The 19846-nt window shown below is 52.2% G+C and overlaps 1 protein-coding gene across 1 annotated transcript in view; it reads left to right on the top strand.

The window, feature by feature from the left end:
* CCDC12 (coiled-coil domain containing 12) overlaps positions 1-2445 on the top strand; it is a 46971-nt gene extending 44526 nt beyond the window's left edge. The window contains exons 4-7 of the mRNA XM_029242458.1: positions 488-549; positions 795-829; positions 1870-1946; positions 2044-2445. Of these exons, the coding sequence (XP_029098291.1) occupies positions 488-549; positions 795-829; positions 1870-1946; positions 2044-2129 (260 nt within the window). The 3' untranslated portion in view covers positions 2130-2445. The remainder of the gene's footprint in view (positions 1-487; positions 550-794; positions 830-1869; positions 1947-2043) is intronic.
* Positions 2446-19846: the final 17401 nt, after the last annotated feature.

Below are 19846 nucleotides of genomic sequence, written 5' to 3'. Positions count from 1 at the left end.
CGCTGGTCTTGGGAGCACAGATCTAAGAGTGGGACGGGAAGAAATGCCACCTGTGCCCTGGCCATTCCCAGGGCACGTCCTCAGAGCCCAGGAGCCCCAGGAGGGTATGGGAAAAGCCAGTCCTCAAGGCCCTTCCCAAAACCATACTTTGGATATATCCAGGCAACTGTCTCATTTCCCAGCTGGGGATCCTGGGACTAAGAGAAGCACCCATGCTTCCTGGCTAGAGGTCTTGGCTCCATCTACTCTAGCTGGCTGCCGCCTGCTGGCCCTCCTTCATCCCCGGATTGCCTTCGTCCTGAGAAACCCAAGCCCTTCCTCCAGAGCTGCCTTTGCAGGATCTTCACCTCTAGGTAGTTAGGGGCCAAGGGGAGAGGTGGGGCAAGAAAGCCCAGACTCTCCCAGGGACCTGAGGCTGCAGTTTGCCTATCTGGGAGAGTGGTGGCTCCTTTCCGACCTGCCTCCGTTGTTGTCTTGCGCCCTCTAGTGGAAGAGAAGGTGAAGGAGCAGCTGGAGGCCGCCAAGCCAGAGCCCATCATTGAGGAAGTGGTGAGCGCCTGGGGGTGTCCCCATCCTCTCTTGCTCCTTCTGTGGGTCCTTTTCTCCTTCCCACCTGCTCTCTTCACACATCCTTCCTTCTCGTCACTTCTCTATTCCCTTTCTACCTCCCTGTTTCCCCTCAGCCCCCTCCTTCCTCCTCCCTTTTCTCCCCTTTTCCTACCTCTGTCCCCTGTCTTCTACGTCCCTTGGGGCTAAGCCCTTCCAGCCCTGACATGTGTCTCCTCCCTCCCCAGGACCTGGCCAACCTCGCACCCCGGAAGCCTGATTGGTGAGTGTTGCCCATGTAGGACCAGTGCAGACTGACTGGGACACTCTTGGTGCTAGGCATGGGCTCCGGCTGGGCCTTTCCCAGCCTCGCAACGGGAGGCAGGCAGTGTAGACATACAGCTACAGGAGATTATTAATGTCTGAAGTAAGCGCCGAGAAGGACGTAAGTGGAGAATGAGAGGGACATGACGGGGAATGACACCTAAGGGTGGGGAGGGGCTCGGGCAGAGGGGGCTCAGCAGTCCCCTCCAAAAGTCCCTTCTGAAAGGATGAGGGCCCGCCCCACCTCAGAGAGCTCCATTTGAACAAGGCTGACCGTTCAGGGAGCCATAGGGTAGAGGCAAGACGGTGGGAAGGGCAGATGAAGTTTTCTGTGCCAGTTCTGCCACCAGCTAGCCTGTTTTCCTTTGGCCTCAGCTCCCTCTGCAGTGAAATGGGGATGCTCATCCTTCATGGTGCCCCTTTGACTGGGCAGAGAAAGAGGGTGAGAGAGGGCCATGTGTTCGCCTTACCTTGGGCCAGAGGTACCAGCCATTTCCCTCTCACTTGAAATTCTGTGTCAAGTACGGCACTAGCTGAAGGTGTTCTGATATGATGCAACAAAAGCATGGGGCGCGTGTCCTTGGAAACCCAGATCCAGGGGGAATAGGCTGTGTGTGCACTTCTGGAAGCTCCTGGTGGTGAGGGTGAACGTGTGGTCGAAGGAGGAGCAGGACCCCCAGCGGGCCAGGGCAAGTCACTTCCTGATGGAGACCAAGGGGAACAGACAAAGAGAGGATCCTAAGAACCATCTGCCTTGTACACCTTGACTCGGTCCCCTGTGTTGGGTGGGTCTGTGGTGCTAGTCCCTGCCTCACTGGGACTGGCAAGGTTGGCTGGTGCTGGGTTTTGGAGGACACAGAAAGAGAGGGGGGAGGAGCATCCTGACCTCAGGCACCTGAGTGTGATTCCTGATGCCGGAGGGGCTGTGGGAGGGGAAGGCCCCAAGGCCACACCAGGCCAGCCTTCAGCCTCCGGCCTCCTCCCGCCTCCCTGCTCCAGGGACCTCAAGAGAGATGTAGCCAAGAAGCTGGAGAAGCTAGAAAAGCGGACCCAGAGGGCCATCGCCGAGCTGATCCGTAAGTGCGGGGCCTGGTAAGGCAGCGTTCCCTGCCCTCTGGGTGGTGGCGCAAACACACGGCCCCTCTCCACTCCTCCTGTCTGCCACCCTTCCAGGTGAGAGGCTGAAGGGCCAGGAGGACAACCTGGCCTCTGCAGTGGCGGCCACCACCACCGAACAAGAGGCTGGTGACTCCGACTGAGGCACGCCCTATCCCCTCGCCGCCCGCCTTTCAGGCCTGTTCTATAGGAGGATGGTCTTGGGCAAGGGTCGGGGCTGGGCTTGCCATCACCTCCAGTTTGGCCTCAGAACAGTGACTCCCTGCCTAGCAGTCTGAACCCCACCCCTCCCCATGCTGTGAGGTCGGCTCCTTGTCTCCTGAGTGGTCCCCAGCGTGCTGAGTTGGGGCAGAGCCAGCAACAACTCTGTGGGCTTGCTGTATCTCTCATATATATGTTATTTTGAATTTTTTTAATGTCTGGAAATAGAAACAAGCAGACCCCTGTGTATGGCAGAAACCTCCTGAATATTTGGGATACTCTGGGTTTGGGCCCCAAGACGGGGCAGCTGCAGAGGTGATGTTTAATATGAGTAAGCCCTGTGTTGGGCTGAACATGTTGAGGCTGGAGGGGTGGGGAAGGCCCAGGCCTGACCTTCTGGGTCCAGGTTCTGGTCCAGTCCTTGGTCAGTGGTGATCATCTCAAAATCCGTGGGTGACAGAGATAGGCCTTACAGTAGTTTGTGGGATACCTTGGAGAGGCTCCCACTCTGGTCCTCTGTGGACCCCCTCGCAGTGAGAAGGAAGCGACTGGGCCCATGAAGGGGGTGAGCTGTGCCTTGGCAAAGCCTCGACTCTGGGCCACTACAGATTCGGGGCCCCTGGCGCTGCTCGTTCACATTCCACCCACAGCCCCAGCAGCCCGTCTCCCCACTTCACCGGCCAGAGCTAGACGCTGGCTTCCCTGGCACAGGGCACCTGTATGGGGGAGGGTGGCCCATTCTGCTAAAGACTGGGGTATTGTAGCCTGGGTTTCGGGGGTGGTCTTGGACCCTGGGTCCCCAAGGTCCTGGCTTCAGGACCGTGAGCCTCCTCTGTGGAGCTGACTCTCCAGAATGACCGGCTGGCCACAAGTCTGACTCCAGGTACCTGTGACCATTTAGAGTTTCATCTCCTCCAGGATGATCACACTCTTAAGTTTCCTTCATGGTTTCCCCTTGAGCCTCCCGCCCCTGCCCTGAGTCACCCCGGTGTGTTCCTCCCTCCGTGCCAGCTTCCAGGAACACAATGGCCCAGCTCTGGTAGACGGTGCTGAGGACTCGGGCGGTAGAGGTGGAGGGAGTATGTGCACACAGACTGTCACTCATACAATAAAGTAAATGGTTTAACTTAAAATTATGCAACTCCTCTAAGAAGATAATTCTTGGGAAGGGAGCAGAAACTGGCAGCTATGAGTAAGGGCTGAAGTGGTAGGTGGCTGACTGCTGTGGTGAGCAGTGAGACAAGGCCAGGACTGATTCCCACAACGGACAGGGATCAGACATGCCCCACAGGTGTCAGGACTGGAGCCAGGCTCTCTCTGCATAGCCAGGGTCTAGAGCTGGGCTTCCCTTCCTAGGAATAAAGGGTGAAAAGATGCCCCCACCTCCTGGGATTGCAGTTGGAAGCAGGATGTTTGTCTGTGGCAGTGTAGGACTCAGACACCTGCGACTGGCAACTAGGCTCCCACTCAGCACCAGAGTAAGGATATCCCCACTGTATGAGAGCCCAGAGAGTTAATGAAAGGTTTGCTTCTGCATTTGCAGCCCTGTGTGCCCTATAGAACAACGGCCCTGCAGGGAGAGAGAAAAGCAAAAACTATCACCCATGAGGGACACTCAAAAATTATAAAATGCATGAGAAAATCCAGTGCCATAAAGAATGGCCAGCAGCCCAACAAGTGGGAGAATTTCTACTTGAAGAAAGTAAAACGATAATATCCTAACAGGCTTTAAAATGAGCATTTGTTTTATCACCAGTGAGATCAAAGAGGGACTTTTTGATCTCACACAACTCAAGAACAGGGATTTGGTATAAGAAACAACTGATTAGAAATCTTGGAAATAAAGAATGTTTATTTATTTATTTTTTAAAATTTATTTATTTATTTATTTTTGGCTGCGTTGGGTCTTCGTTGCTGCGTGCGGGCTTTCTCTCTTTGCGGAGAGCGGGGGCTACTCTTCGTTGCGGTGTACGTGCTTCTCATTGCGGTGGCTTCTCGTGTTGCGAAGCACAGGGCCTAGAGTGCGTGGGCTTCAGTAGTTGTGCCACGCGGGCTCAGTAGTTGTGGCTTGCTGGCTCTATAGCGCAGACACAGTAGTTGTGGCGCACGGGCTTAGTTGCTCCGCGACTTGTGGCATCTTCCCGGACCAGGGCTTGAACCCGTGTTCCCTGCATTGGCAGGTGGATTCTTAACTGCTGAGCCATCAGGGAAGCCCAAGAATGTTTATTAAAGTAAGAAACTCACTGGAGGAGCTAAATGATTACTTATAGTCAAAGAAGGGATTAATAAATTGGAAGTAAAATTGAAGATCCAAAAGGTGGCAGAGAGAGAGAAAGAAGGAGAGAGAGGGGATAGGTTGAGAGCCCTGACGTACTGGTAGCTGTCCTTTAGCTGATAGGAATTCGTTTGGGAAAAGAAAACTGGAGAAAAAAGGTACTTGAAGAAGGAGTAGCAATCACTTCTGTTTCTGGCACCTCGGTAAGATGGTTGCCTGAACTGATCTTCCCTTGGAAAACAGCTAAAAATACTAGGTAAATAAATATTGACAAATGCTTTTTAAATGCATCAATGATCTGGCAAGAAAGTATGGAATACTCATGCCAAAAGGTAAGAGAAGTGGCAGAATGCTGAAGCCTGACCTTTGCCCTGGAGGTATTTGACAAGCCAGGTGAAATCGAGCCTTGGTTTTGGAGGCCCTCAGTGCCTGGTGGGGCCCCAAAGGGCAGCACCCTCTGTAAACTAATAATCAGTCTGTAGTCTTGACATCCCAAGGGGAACTTGAACCCTGCCAATTACTGGAGTAGAATAAAGTCTCCCTTGAGAACTGAGGCAGCCCTCCCTCATGTGGGTTTGCACACGGGAAACCTCAGGCCAAGATTTACAGTGGTCCCAGAATGTGGTGGTCTCAGACACTTGATAGAAGGAAATGCAGATCCGATCTGAATGAATCTTTATTCATCTTAGTCCTCAAAGAATCCCCACCAATAAAGTTCCAAGAAAGAGGGATAGCTTACAGAAAAGTTAGCGAGATATACTAGGCAACAAAGCACTCAGAGCAAAGGACATCAGAAAGAACATGGTAGCATGAGAGTTGCAAACACTTCAGACATTAGAATTATCAGTCAGATAATTTCAATGTTTAAAAATGATTTAAGAACTAAAAGAGAAGCTTGAAAACCAGAATAGATTTGCAGAAGAACCAAAGTGATGCTCTAGAAGTAAAAATTATTATAGCAATTTAAAACCTTGTATCTGTGAATTAGAGCCAAAGAGACAATTTGTGAATAGGAAGCTAGATCTGAAGAGGTTATCCAGAATGCAGCCAGCGCGATAAACAAATCAGTAATGTAAACAAGAGGCTAAGAGATATGAAGGATAGAGTGAGAAGATCCAACTTGTGGTTGGAGTTCCAGGGGGAAAAAAAGGCAAAAATGGGGCAAAGGTCTTTTTTTTTTTTACATGACTGAACTTTTCAGAATCACCAGTCTACAGGTTCGAGGTCAACAGTTCTCAAGCTGGGCAACCAAAAGACATCTGCAGTCAAATGTTCTGTCTCTTGTTATGGGTGGTGATTCATTAGGTATGTTCACTTTACAAATATTCATTGAGCTGTACATATACGTTTTGTGCACTTTTTGTATGTTCATTACAGCTCAATAAGCAAGTTTGCCTCAAGTTTTTTCACACTTCGTATTAATTATAAATTGCTGCATACAAATTACCCCAAATCTCTGTGGCTTAAAACAACAAATCATTATTTTCTGACAGTTTCTGTGGATCAGGAATTCAGGAGTGGCTTAGCTGAGTAGTTCTAGTTTGGGGTCTCTTTGAAGTAGCCGTCAAGATGTCCTCCAGGGCAGCAGGCAACGCAAGGCTCGACTGGGGCTGGAAGATCTGCTTTAGGACCGTTTCCACTCCCAGCGCTCACAGGAATGCATAGAGAAGCATTACGCACACACAGTTCTTGCTGCGCGCACCTCTCCATAAGGCTTGCATGAGTGTTCACATGTGGTAGAGGCTGGCTTTCCCCAGAATGAGTGGTCCCAGAGAGGAAGCAGGAGGAAGCTTTAGGGTCTTTTATGACCAGGTCTTGGAAGTGATATTCTGCCACAGTCTATTTGTTAGAAGCAAGTCACTGCGTCCAGCCCACGCTCAAAGGGAGAAGAATTAGGTTCCACCTCGAGGCGGAGTCTAAGAATTTGCGGACGTGTTTAAAAACCAGTACATACGTGAACACATTGTAATAAATTGTCAGAACGAAAAGACCAAGAAACAATCTTAAAATTAGAGATTATATTTTCTTTCAAAGAGCAAGCCCACAGCAAATGTCTTAAACACAGCCGGTGTTAACTGGAATGGTACCATCTGGCATCAGTGTTAACTGGACAAAAGGTAATTGTCAACTTGAAATTCTATACCCAGAGAAAATATGTTACAAGTACAAAATATTTTTAGACAAACAAGATCAGAGGTTTTGTCACCAGCAGACTTTTTTAAAAAAATCTATCTTGAGGTAATGAAAATATTCTAAAATGGATTATGGTGATGGTTGTACAAGTCTGTGAATATGCTAAAAGCCATTGAATTGTACCTTTAAATGTGTGAATTGTATGAGGTATATATTATATCTCAATAAAGCTGTTTTTTTAAAAAAGAAATAAGCATTCTCCTTAAAAAAAAAAACAAAAAAACTGAATGTCTTTTTTTGAATGAATGTCTTCAGACTGAATCCCAGATGGAAAATCTGAGATCGTAAGAAGGAATGAAGAGAAAGAAAGTGTAAATTTAAGTAGACGTTAACCTTACAAAACAAATATGTGTTGTGAAGTAAAAGTAAAACAAGGGCTAGGGTACATAACAACAATAATAGTAAGTCCTGAGGTGAGCGGTGATTGGAATTACAGCCATCTACCAAGCTCACTCAGGAAGAGAGCAAAGACTCTGGTATACAGACAGGCTGACATTTCTAGGATAACGCTAAAAATAGAAATAGAGTGATAGAATGTACCCCTTCTTTTTTTCTTTTTTTTTTTCTTTTTTTTTTTTTGCTTCACCATACAGCATGTGGAATCTTAGTTCCCTGACCAGGGATCAAACCCCTGTCCCCTGCATTGGGAGCGCAGAGTACTAACCTCTGGACCACCAGGGAAGTCCCTAGTACCTCTTCCAAAGAAATTAAGAAAAAAAAATGGACTGAGAAAAATAAATTATCCAAAAGAAGGCAAAGAGAGAAAAAGGTGGGACAGATAAATCCAAATATGTCATTAATTACTATTAATGTACCTGTTCGCTTTTTAAAAAAAAAACTCTTGTCTGATGTCGTTTAAAAAAAGAAACCTAAACCCAGTCTTTCAAACAGATTGAAAGGGATTAGAAAAGCTCTGTCATGCTCAAAATCAACAGAATGAAGCTCAGCTAGCTGGGGTGATGCCAGACAAGGGAGACTTTCAGACAGAAGGGTTACTAGCTACCCTGGTGTGCTGTGGAGCAGCGGGCCTCCCACCTGCCATGGGAGGGATTGGGAATGCTGGTTGGTAAGACCACTTTTGAAAAAGTTGAACTGGTGCACAGCCAGTCACCAGCAATTCCACTATTAGTGCCCTAGAGCACTGTTGCACAAGAATACCGGGAGACAGGGACAGGAACCCTAATAGAAGCAATGTTCATAATAGCACACATACACACAGTAAGACACAATGAGTTATTGTTTTGACAGTGGAATACTCTATAGCAAGGAAATGAGCTATAGCCCCGTGTAAGATTGTGGATACATCTCAAAAGAAGCAAGTCAGACTTCCCTGGTGGTGCAGTGGTTAAGAATCCACCTGCCAATGCATGGGACATGGGTTCAAGCCCTGGTCCCAGAAGATACCACATGCCACGGAGCAACTAAGCCCGTGTGCCACAACTACTGAGCCTGCGCTCTAGAGCCCGCGAGCCACAACTGCTGAGCCCACGTACCACAACTACTGAAGCCTGCGCGCCTAGAGCCCACGCTCCACAACGAGAGAAGCTACCGCAGTGAGATGCCCACACACCACAACGAAGAGTAGCCTCCGCTCGCCACAACTAGAGAAAGCCTGCACGCAGCAACGAAGACCCAACGCAGCCAAAAAAAAATAAATTTTTTTTTTAAAAAAAGAAGCAGGTCACGGAAGAAAAGAAGTATGAGACATTTGTGTGATGTTCCAACACAGGCAGAGTAGAACAATATACTCTAAGGATACACACATGGGTGGTAAAGTCGGCACAGAAGAGCAAAGGCAATGATCCTCATCATCAGGCTTGTGGTTAGCTCTGGGAAGGGGCCCTCTGAGATGTTGGTAATGTCCTTTTTCTTGGCTTAAGTGGTGGGAATTCATTTTATTCTTTATCCATTCATTTTCTCCTTTTTTTTTTTTTTGGTTGTATATACTGTATTTCACACAATTTTAAAAGAAATTTCCAGAATTCACAACCTAAATTACTCGATGAGTATGAAGTAGAATTTTTTTAATGGCTACATCGCAGTTTCACTACAATGGTCAAGATTAGAACATTGAGGGGAAAGAGGAAAATCCAACAAGCTACAGGAAGGGAAAAAAAAAAAACAACGGAAAGTTTGCCTACTAATGAATGAGTTCCACTTTTCATCAGTCAATGGTAGATAGTAGAAGACAAATTTTTCCTAAGTGCTGAGGAAACATAAATATCAGTCTGCTCAGTAATAAATAATAAGGGCAAGATAGACATTTTCAGGCTTATGACACTAAGTGTTTACTCTGCACTGATCTTTGCTGAAAGAACTACTAAAGGATGCTCCATAGCAGGAGGAGGAGGGAGGGGGCAGGGAGAAGGATATGGGAATCAGGATGACATTTGGCAGATGCTCACCTACAGGATTTTAAACGAGGAGGGGTTTTTTTCTTGTGTTATGTCTAAGGTGGTACAGTGACTCCTTGAGACCACTAAGGACGTGAGTCCCTTCTGTGTCCTCAGCTGCCGTCCTTAACTCTCTTGGAGGCCTTCACCACCACCCCCCCACCGACCTCCCAGGTTCGAGCTACAGGCAGGAGGGGGAAGGGCAAAGGGCAAGCCAGCTGAAGAAACCATGGCTTCAAGCCCTGTCGCCCATGCTTTCCTTCACATCTGATCAGCCATTACTGTGTCAGATCCAACCCTAACTGCAGACATGTGGGGAGTAAGGATATTTTAAGCTGGGCACATTGCCACCATGATTGAAATTGAGGTTCCATGAGAAAGGAAGAAGGGTAGAAAGAGTACCGGGAAGGCAGCCAGCAGTGCCTGCCACAGGATGCAGGAAGAAGTGGTGAGCAAAGAAAGTGGTAAACATTGCAGAAATCAGTAATTGACTAACAAGAAATAAAGACTGACGAAGAAAGAGGAGACAGGGACTTCCCTGGTGGTGCAGTGGTTAAGAATCCTCCTGCCAGTGCAGGGGACATGGGTTCAATCCCTGGTCCAGGAAGATCCCACATGCTATGGAGCAACTAAGCCTGTGCGCCACAACTACTGAGCCCACGCTCTAGCACCCGCAAGCCACAACTACTGAGCCCACGTGCCACAACTACTGAAGCCCACATGCCTAGAGCCCGTGCTCCACAACAAGAGAAGCCACCGCAATGAGAAGCCCGTGCACCGCAATGAAGAGTAGCCCCCGCTCACCACAACTAGAGAAAGCCCATGCGCAGCAACGAAGACCCAATGCAGCCAAAAATAAATAGAAAAAAAAAGGAAAGAGGAGACACACATTAGGCATATTAGGAATGAAATAAGGCTATCACTATAGACCCCATGGACATCAAAAGGACAATAAAGGGGTACTGTAAATACCCACATTTTGACAAGTTGATGAAATGGACCAATTCCTTGAAAAGTGCAAACTGCCATAACTCACCCCAAATGAAAAAGATAATTTGCATAGCTCTGTAACTATTAAGGATATTGAATTCATAATTTTTAAACCCCTGAAAAAGAAATCTCCAAGCTCAGGTGGTTTTACTGGAGAATTGATACACAGGTTTAATGCAATTCATATCAGAATCTCAAGATTTTTATATATAGACAAGATTATTCTAAAATGTATCAGGAAAGTTACAAGAACTTGAACAGCTTAAACAATTTTTAAATAGAAGAATAAAGCAGGAAGAATCAATCTACCCATTTCAAGACTTATTATACAGCTACAGTAATCAAGATGGTGGTATTAGTGGAAAAGTAGGCACATAGATCAGGGGAAGAATACAGAGAACTCAGAAGTAGCCCCACATAGGTATGGCTCACTAATTTTTGGCAAAGGTGCAAAATGAGCTCAATGGAGGAAGGACAGTCTTCAGTAAATTGTGCTGGAGTGATTGGATATCCATCCAAAGGTCCCAAAAAGGAACCCCAACCTACACTTCAGACCTTATACAAAAATTAAAGTGGATTATAGGAGAAAACCTTCAGGACCTAGAGCTTGGTGAAGAGCGTTCTTAGACATGAGAAAGCACAATTCATAAAGAAAAAAATGGGTAAATTTGACAACCAAAATGAAAAGCTTTTGCTCCAACAAAGACCCTGTTAAAAGGATGAAGAGAAAGTCTACTGACTAAGAAAATACTTGCAAACCCCATATCTGATAAAGGACTCCTACCTAGAATAATACAGTACTCTTGATTGGAGGGACAGGCCCCAGCGACAGACTCTCAGGCCCCAGCAGCCCCTTTGTCATAGGGCTGAAGAAATGGGCCAAGTGGCAGTGCCCAGCTCTGTGGATGGAGCCCCGGTGTGCCCACTGCTACCCGGCTCACCAGGCACTCCTCCAGGACAGCCCTGACCTCCCAACACTCCCGGCCCCTCTTCCTGCTTGAAATCCTCGAGGACATCTGGCCTCTGGGTCATCTCAGGAGAGGTGTCAGGTTTGAATTGTTCGGCAACAGCATGGATACCCCTTTGCCAAGCAGAGGACAGGAGTACAGGGCCTGCTGGCCCAGAGACTCACGCTTGATGCCTCTGGGTAGGAGGGGAGGCAGCACGAGGGCTGGGAGGAAGTCATACCTGGGATTGCAGGAACAGGACCCTAGAGGCCAGGTGGACATCCGGGCTGGTACAGGGCCTGTAACACGGTGAGGAATCGCAGACACAGGGTCACAGAGAGGCACAGCCCCTAAAGTTACAAGGGAAAATTCTGTCTAGCCCAGTGGGCTGCAGGTGAATTGTGTGAAGGTGACCAGTTTGGGCAAATCAAGTCCCCTGGACTCTACCTGTGCATCCTCAAGCCCAAGGCATCGTCCAGGCCAATTCCCCTGTTGGGGTTTCATGCTGCTCTTCCCCACCCCTGGGCTTCAGTGTGCGAGACTTCTGCTCACCTTCAGGTGACCTCTCCATGGGGCTCTGAGCTGCGTCTGGGGCCTGCTGCAGCACCCTTACAGGAGCTGGGGATTCAGGCATTAATTCGTCCTGTTTCCTGAGTATCCACCTTGTGCTGGACACTGTTCCAGGGGCTAAGGATGCAGCTGTAAACCTGATGTTGCCCAGCTCTCCAGGAGCTGACCTTCCAAGTGGTCTCGGGATCTGTGCTAGGAGCCACGTTCCTTTCCTCAGACCAGTCTAAAAGACTTGGCTTTCCCCAAACCATCTCACTGGGCATCACAGTGGCGGGTAGTGAGTGGTGGGGATCTAGGGCCAAGAGCCCAGCGATTCTATTCAGCCAGCAGACCTTTATGGATAAGAATCTCCGTGTAGCCTTTATTTCCCCTGTTGCCCGCGCACGGCCACTGGGGGGCAGCAGAAGACACTGACCCAGGGCCCCTGCAGGGGAGTGTGGGTCAGCATAGCCTGCTTTTCCCGCTGCTGAAGTGGATCTTCTGTAAGGAACCTCACCCCACCAGAGGAAGCACCCCATCCTTTCCCGTGGGGCCTGTGTCATTTAAGGGGCTGATATCAGAGGTGATCCCGGGAGTGGGGCTCAGTCAGCCTGAAACCCAGAACAGTGGTGGCCATGTCCTGGGGAGCAACAGAACCCTCCACTCCGCCCCACCGACACCAGCCTTCCGCAGGTTCCAGGCACCAGGCACTTTCGGGTGTGTGGGCTCCAAGTGGAGTGTATTGCGTACCCTCCCAACCCTGTGGGGAGCACCAACCCTGCCAGGTCACAGGCAGCCTCATCCCTCCTGAGGGAGGGTCTACGTATGTGTGAGACGTGTGTGGACAGAATACTCAGGGATGTGGACCCACTGTAGCCTGGCTGGGAAAGGGGCCCCACCTGGAGGGTCAGGTCCCCTTAGCCCCTGGACCAGGTCTGACATGGCATCCCCTGGGCCTGTCCTGAGCATCTGTTGCTCAGAGCCAAGCTGCGAAGACGCCTAGATCCAGGGGCCATCCAGGTGGTGTAGGGGACTCACCCACTGGATGGGCAGAAGTGGGTATCCATAGAGCACAGTGGTTGAGCATGCTGGGTTCTAGGGCTGCTTCCCTCCCTGCCTTAGGCCTGGACTCAGGGCCTCTGGCAGCTGTGGGCTGGGCAGGGGTGTCCAGCCTATTTCCCGGCCAGCCTGCCCTTTCTCTATGTATTTACTGGTTTTCTTAAAATGTTCCCATTACTCAGGCCTCTGGTCGGCACTGAGACAGAAATAAACCCCACAAGGTGGCCCAGCCAGAAACCCGGAATCCGATTCCCCCTCAAAGGCCGAAAGAAGCTCCTGTGCAGAGCATGCTCAGACCGCAGTGGCTCACACACTCCACATGGCCACAAATATGTCCACGCAAACCCCACGCACACACACCTGCAAACGCATGCATTCACATACCTAAACCTCCGCACACACAGATGCCCTACACACATGCAGGCACTCACATGTCCCCCACACACTCGCATTTGCCTAATGCACACACGCACACATTCACACATGCGCTTAGCCCACTGACACAGATTGACCTCATATGCACACACGCATTCACGTGTACACGCCCCCATTGCAAAATGGATTTATGCGCACACACACCCTCCCCCCTACACACACACACATGAACTCGTCCCATACACTCGTGCACACACTTCCTGGCAACCAGGCTTACACTCGGTCATGACCACACACTCTGGGATCACAAACTCAGTCATCCTCAAGGTGCTGCTGGGCGAGAAAAGTGGTGAGGCTGTGGAGGGTGGGAGGACGAGGCAGCCTCTGAGCAGCTCTGGAGGAGAGTGGCCTCATGGGAACGCAGGCCCGAGGCTGCCAGGGCTTCTGAATTTTTAAAAGAAACTGAAAAGCTGAATTTTTATGTGAAATATCCTGATTTTTAAATGTTGGCTCAAGATGTTGAAAATACTATGAGGGCCAAACCAAACATGTCTCTGGGCCAGATTCCACCCACAGGCGGCGTTCTCAGACCACGGGTCCACACAGACACACACAAATAGACACACACATATACACAGACATATATACAAACAGATAAATACAAATAAATACAAACAGACATATTGGTACACACACAGTACAGTCACGCACACAGACACACCAAAAGACACACGTGCAAACGGACACACAGATACATATTACAAACATGAGCACATTACAAACACACAGACACAGGATACAAATAGAACTACAAACTGACAGTACAAATAGACACAACAGATACATATAACTAGGCACATATACAAACAAACACGCAAACACACGCAAATGCAAATAAGCATATATACAAACACATACACATAACAACAGACACGCGACACACCTCTCTATCTCACTGGTTGGGGTGCGCTTGTTGGGGGCAGGTAGCCTGACAGTTTCGCCTCTGGGCAGGGCCAGGACGTGGTTCACACCAAGGCCGTCCCCTGACTCATACGTGCTGCAGCAGGAAAAGGGTGCTGGGGCAGAGGCCCCCAAGGAGGGCTGACTGGAGAGCACCGCGTGGGGAGTGGAGAGGAGCAGGTGGAGGGCCTCGTGCACCAGGGCCTGGAGTCTGGAGCCACAGGTACTGAAGCTCTGAGAAGGGAGCTTGCAGTGGTCACAAGCCCGGCGTCCCATGCCCAGAACCCCGTCCTCGCAGCCTGGCCTCGTCCCCTCCTCCTCACCATTGGGAAGCAAAGCCAACAGGAGCCCCATGGGGCTGTCCATCAACAGAGTCCCCTGCCAGAACCGCTGGCCGTGTCCCCACCCTGCAGTCTGTGAACTGGGACTGAGAACCATCAGGCCTTCCAGTCAGGAAGCCTTTGGGGGCGTTGAAACTCTCCTCTCTACCCCCCTAAAACAGATGCTGCAGGTGGCAGGGGCATAATTAATTCAGGCACACGAAGGGCCCCACCTCCCCTCCTTTCAGGCACAGATGGAAGGCTGAGGCCTGAAGGGATGGTTTTAGGCCTGGGATACAATTTTCTGCCTCCCAGACCCTGGCCCCTTTCCTGACCCCCAGCCTTTGGATGGGGAGGAGATGCACAGGATCCACACCCACCCTCTTGGCCCCCACTGCCTGCATGGCCGGGATGCCGAAGAAGGAGGGAGCCTCTCACCTGGGGATGTCCTGGCCTTCAGTGCTGAGGGCCCCAGGTCTGCCCAAGGGAAAGATAAAGTCCTTGTCCAGGCAGCCAAGAGCTAGCCTGGGGGCCCACCAGGGAGCAGGTCGGGGTACTGAGACCACACAGGCCAAGAGACCTAGACAGGAGCCTGACCTCAGAAGTGAAGCTGAGGCTCAGAGAGGGAAGGCAGCTTGCCCTGGATCACACAGCAAACACGGGAAGCCAGCCAGGGCCCAGACCCCTGTCTGGCTCTAGAGTCCCCTACGCTGCCCAAGAGGAGGCTCCTCTGCCCCAGGCAAGGCTTGTTTCAGTTGGCCGTGGGAGCCTCGGGCTGGGATCATTCTGGGGCTGGCTGAGGAGACAACAGGGTTATAGCTGAACACAGTCCAGCCTGTGTGTCCCAGTGCTCAATGAGAGCCACTGACCCAGCACCCTCTGACCGGGTCCCCACAGCCAGACCTCACTTCTAAAAATGAAGGCAGAGCCAGGACCCTGTTAGAACCCCTGATGGATGGATGGTCCACGTCCCCTCTAGTACCCTCAGAGCAGGACTGCACCCCCTCAGACCACTGCCCCCACCCCACCCCGGCAGGTCCATGACCCCTCACACCCCCTAGGAGCAAAACTGTATCACTCAGACCCCCTGGGGCAGGGTCACGTCACTTCATGTGCCCTCGGAGCAGAGCTGTGTCCCTGCTGACCCCCACAGAAGGTCTGTGCCCCATCAAGCACTCAGAGCGCTGCTTTTTCCCCTCAGAGCCGCTCAGGAAGTCCATGCCCACAAGCACCCTCAGTGTAGGGCTGTGTCCCCGCAGTGTTTCCCACCCCAACGGCTCCTTGTCCCTTCATGTGCCCTCAGGGAAGGATGGTGTCTCCACACCACACAGGGCAGGTCTTGCCCCTCACGCACCGTTGGAGCAGAGCTGAGTCCCCTCAGACTCCCCGTGGAGGTCCATGTCCCTCACGTGCCATCAGGGAAGGATTGTGTCTCCTCAGACCACACAAGGCAAGTCTTGTCCCCTCTTGCACCCTCGGAGCAGAGCTGTGTCCCCTCAGACCACATGAAAGGTCCATGTCCCCTCACTCACCCTTGGAGCAGAGCTGTGTCCCCTGAGACCCCCTTAGGAGCTCAAATGTCCCCTCATATGCCCTCAGAGCAGAGCTATGTCCCCTCAGACCCTCACGGAAGGTCGATGTCCCTTCAGGTGCCCTCAGGGAAGGATTGTGTCTCCAGGCCACACAGGGCAGGTCTTGTCTCCTCACATGCCCTTGGAGCAGAGCTGTGTCTCCTCAGACCCCCTCAAAAGGTCCATGTCCCCTCACTTGCCCTCTGGCACAGCTGTCCCCTCAGGCCCCATCGGGAGGTTCGTGTCCCCTCACAAACAGAGCAGAGCTTGTCCCCTCAGACCCACTCAGGAGATTCAACGTCCCCTCACATGCCCTCAGAGCAGAGCTGTGTCCCCTCTAATCCCCTCAGGTGGTTCAGTGTCCCCTTACATGCCCTTGAAGCAGAGCTGTGTCCCCTGAGACCCCCACAGAGGGTCCATGTCCCCTCGCGTGCCCTCGGGGAAGGATTCTGTCTCCTCAGACCACACAGGGCAGGTCTTGTGACCTCACATGCCCTTGGAGCAGAGCTGTGTACCCTCAGACCCCCTCAGTTCTCCAATGTCCCCTCACGCACCATTGGAACAGAGCTGTGTCCCCGCAGACCCGCAAGGACGGTCCATGTCCCCTCACGTGCCCTCAGAACCGAGCTGTTTCCACTCAGACCTCTTCAGGAGGTCCAATGTCACCTGTCATGCCCTCGGAGCATAAAGTGTCTCCTCAGACCCCCTCAGGAAGTCCAAATTCCCCTCACCTGCCCTCGGAGCAGAGCTGTGTCCCTTCAGACTCCCTAAGGAGGTCCAGTGCCCCCTCACATGCCCTTGGGGCAGAGCGGTGTTCCCTCAGACCCCCACGGAGGGTCCGTTTCCCCTCACCTGCCCTCGGAGTAGATCTGTGTCTCCACAGACTGCTCAGGAGGTCCAATGTCCCTTCACGTACCCTCGGAGCAGAGCTGTGTCCCCTCAGACCCACACGGAAGGTCCCTGTCCCATCACCCACCCTCGGAGTAGAGTTTTATCCCCACAGGTCCCTCAGGAGGGCCAATGTCCCCTCACGCACCCTCGGAGGAGAGCTGTGTCCCCTCAGACCACACGGAAAGTCTATGTCCCCTCACTCACCCTTGCAGCAGAGCTGTGTCCCCTGAGACCCCCTCAGGAGATTCAATGTCCCCTCAGGTGCCCTCGGAGCAGAGCTATGTCCCCTCAGACCCCCAGGGAAGGTCGATGTCCCTTCATGTGCCCTCAGGGAAGGATTGTGTCTCCTCAGACCACACAGGGCAGGTCCTGTCCTCATGCGCCCTCGGAGCAGAGGTGTGTCCCCTCAGACCCAAGCACGAAGTCCAATGTCTCCTCACATGCCCGCAGGGCAGAGCTGTTTCACCTTAGACCCCCGCAGGGGGTCCAGAATCCCCTCACATGCCCTCAGAGCAAAGCTGTGTCCCCTCTGATCACCTCAGGTGGTTCAATATCCCCTTACATGCCCTTGGAGCAGAGCTGTGTCCCCTCAGACCCACTCAGGAGGTCCAGTGTCCCCTCACGCACCCTCGGAGCAGAGCTGTGTTCTCTCAGACCCCCTCAGAAAGTTCAATGTCCCCTCTAAAGCCCTCGGAGCAGAGTGTGTCCCCTCAGACCCCCTCGGGCGGTTCAATGTCCCCTCACACGCCATCAGAGCAGAGCTATGTCCCCTCACACCACCTCAGGATGTTCAATGTCCCCTCACGCACCCTCAGAGCAGAGCTGTGTACCCTCAGACTCACTCAGGAGGTCCAATGACCCCTCACGCACCCTGGAGCAGAGCTGTGTCCCTTACGACCCCCTCAGGAAGTTCAATGTCTGCTAACACACCCTCAGAGCAGAGCTGTGTCCCCTCAGACCCACTGAGGTTGTTCGTGGTCCCCTCACGTGCCCTTGGAGCAGAGCTGTGTCCCCACAGACCCCCGCAGGAGGTCCAGAGACCCCTCACACGCCCTCGGGGTGAAGCTGCGTCCCCTCTGATCCCCTTAGGTAGTTTAATGTCCCCTTACATGCCCTTGGAACAGAGCTGTGTCCCTTGAGAGCCCCACGGAGGGTCCATGTCCCCTCACGTGCCCTCAAGGAAGGATGGTTTCTTCTCAGACCACACAGGGCAGTTCTTGTCCCCAGACGCACCCTCGGAGCAAAGCTGAGTCCCCTCAGATTATGATGGAAGGCCCATGTCCCCTCATGCGCCCTTGGAGCAGAGCTGTGACTCCTCAGACCCCCACAGAAGGTCCATGTCCCATCATGTGCCCTCAGGAAAGGATTGTGTCTCAGACTACACAGGGCAAGCTTTGTCCCCTCAGGTACCCTCGGAGCAGAACTGTGTCCCCTGAGACCCCCTCAGGAGGTTCATTGTCCCCTCCTGTACCCTCAGAGTAGAGCTCTGTCCCCTCAAACACCCATGGAAGTTCTATGTCTCCTTACCCGCCCTCAGAGCAGGGTTGTGTCCCCTCGGACAGCCTCGGCAGGTCTATGTCCCCTTATGTGCCCTCAGAGCATGGTCGTGTCCCCTTCTTCCCCCAAGGAAAGTCCATTTTCCCTCACAAACTGTCTGAACAAGGCTCTGATCAGACCGCTGGACTGGGTCATGTCCCTTTCATCTTCCAGGGAACTCAGTCCCCTTTCTCCTCATTCTGTTCTCTGTCCTACCTCCACCCCAGGTTGAGCGGTAATGGGAGGGGACTGTCCAAGCCTGCTCACTCTCCGCTGACATGTGGGCCCCACTTAGTCTTTCCTTCTCCACAGGCTTGCATGTTGTGGGTCGTTAGAGGCCTCTCTTCTATGACCCTGGACCCTCTAGATCCTGCTCTGAGCTGAAGCTTCCTCTTGAAGCCTGGCCTATCTTCTAGGAGCCCCCAGCAGGGTACATTCCTTCCATGGGTCTTCAGAGGTCCTCAGCCTGGGCTGCGGGGAGACAGGCCAGAAAAGGCCGGGCCTATCTTCATGCCCAAGACAGGTGGGAGCTGGAGCTCGTCTTCCTGGCCTGACTTGGAATCTGGAGCAGCACCAGGAGGTGTCCAGACACCGTGGCCAAGGAGGCTGGTGAGTCAGGGGCTTCTGGTCTCCTCCTCCCTGCCTGCCTGCCGCCCGGCTCGGCTGGTGTTTACGTGTTCCCTGCGGCTTGGCTGGGCTGTGAGGCCTTGAAGGGAGAAATGACCACCTGGCTCCAGCCCCTGTTCAAGGCAAACAGGGTCCTGACTGCCTGCCAGGCCCTCTGAGGGCTCCCACTTCCTCTGCCAACACCTGGATGGCCCAGGTGGGGCTCAGGGTCTCTCTGAGTGGGGGGGCTGGCCCTGGCCCAGGAGCTCCAGGTCTAAGGGAGGAGACCTTGTCCTGGACTAGGAGCTTAGACTGATGTAAGAGGTCCAGTCCTATCCTGGACATCCAGTCAAGGGGGCAAATGCTGCCCAGTCTAAAGGGGGAGGCCTGGCCTTGGACTGGGTGCAAAAATCCTGAGGAAGGAGGGCCAGCCCTTGGGGAGGAGGTATCCAAGTGGATATGGGGGAACCTTGCCCTGCTTGGGATCACCAAACCTGAGGGGGGTACCCAGCATGTCTTGGGGGCATTTAGTTCAAAGGGAAAGCACAGCTCTGTCTTGGGGGTTCCTCTAAAGGGAAGGTGGTAACAAGTCTGAGGGGTGAGTATAGCCTTGTCCTGGGGGGTGCCCGGTCTGTGTGAGGGGTGAGCATAGCGCTGTTCTGCGGGGTGCACAGTCTGAAGGATGAACACAGCTCTGTCCTCGGGGTATCCAGTCTGAGGAGTAAACACAGCCCTGTCATGGGGTGGAAGAGGTCCTCAGTCTGTGGGAAGAGGTTAAACCATGTTCTAGAGGAAATCCAGTTTGAGAGGAGAGGCTCCACTCTGTCCTGGGGGGCACCCAGTCTGAAAGGAAGACATAGCTCTGTCCTAGAGGTGGCCAATATGAGTGTTTCAGGGTGAGTAGGTCTGTGGACTCAGCCTGGGCCAAAGGCAGCTTGGGTGCCCATGGAGCCTGTGTACAAGTGCAGGGAGCGGCCGAGGTGACAGCTGGAGA

This window comes from Monodon monoceros, unplaced genomic scaffold (genome assembly GCF_005190385.1).
Source record: "Monodon monoceros isolate NGI ecotype Baffin Bay Population unplaced genomic scaffold, NGI_Narwhal_1 Super_Scaffold_3, whole genome shotgun sequence".
NCBI classification, from domain to species: domain Eukaryota; kingdom Metazoa; phylum Chordata; class Mammalia; order Artiodactyla; family Monodontidae; genus Monodon; species Monodon monoceros.
Note: the sequence above shows the minus strand (reverse complement) of the source record. Positions and strands in the feature narration are given on the sequence as shown.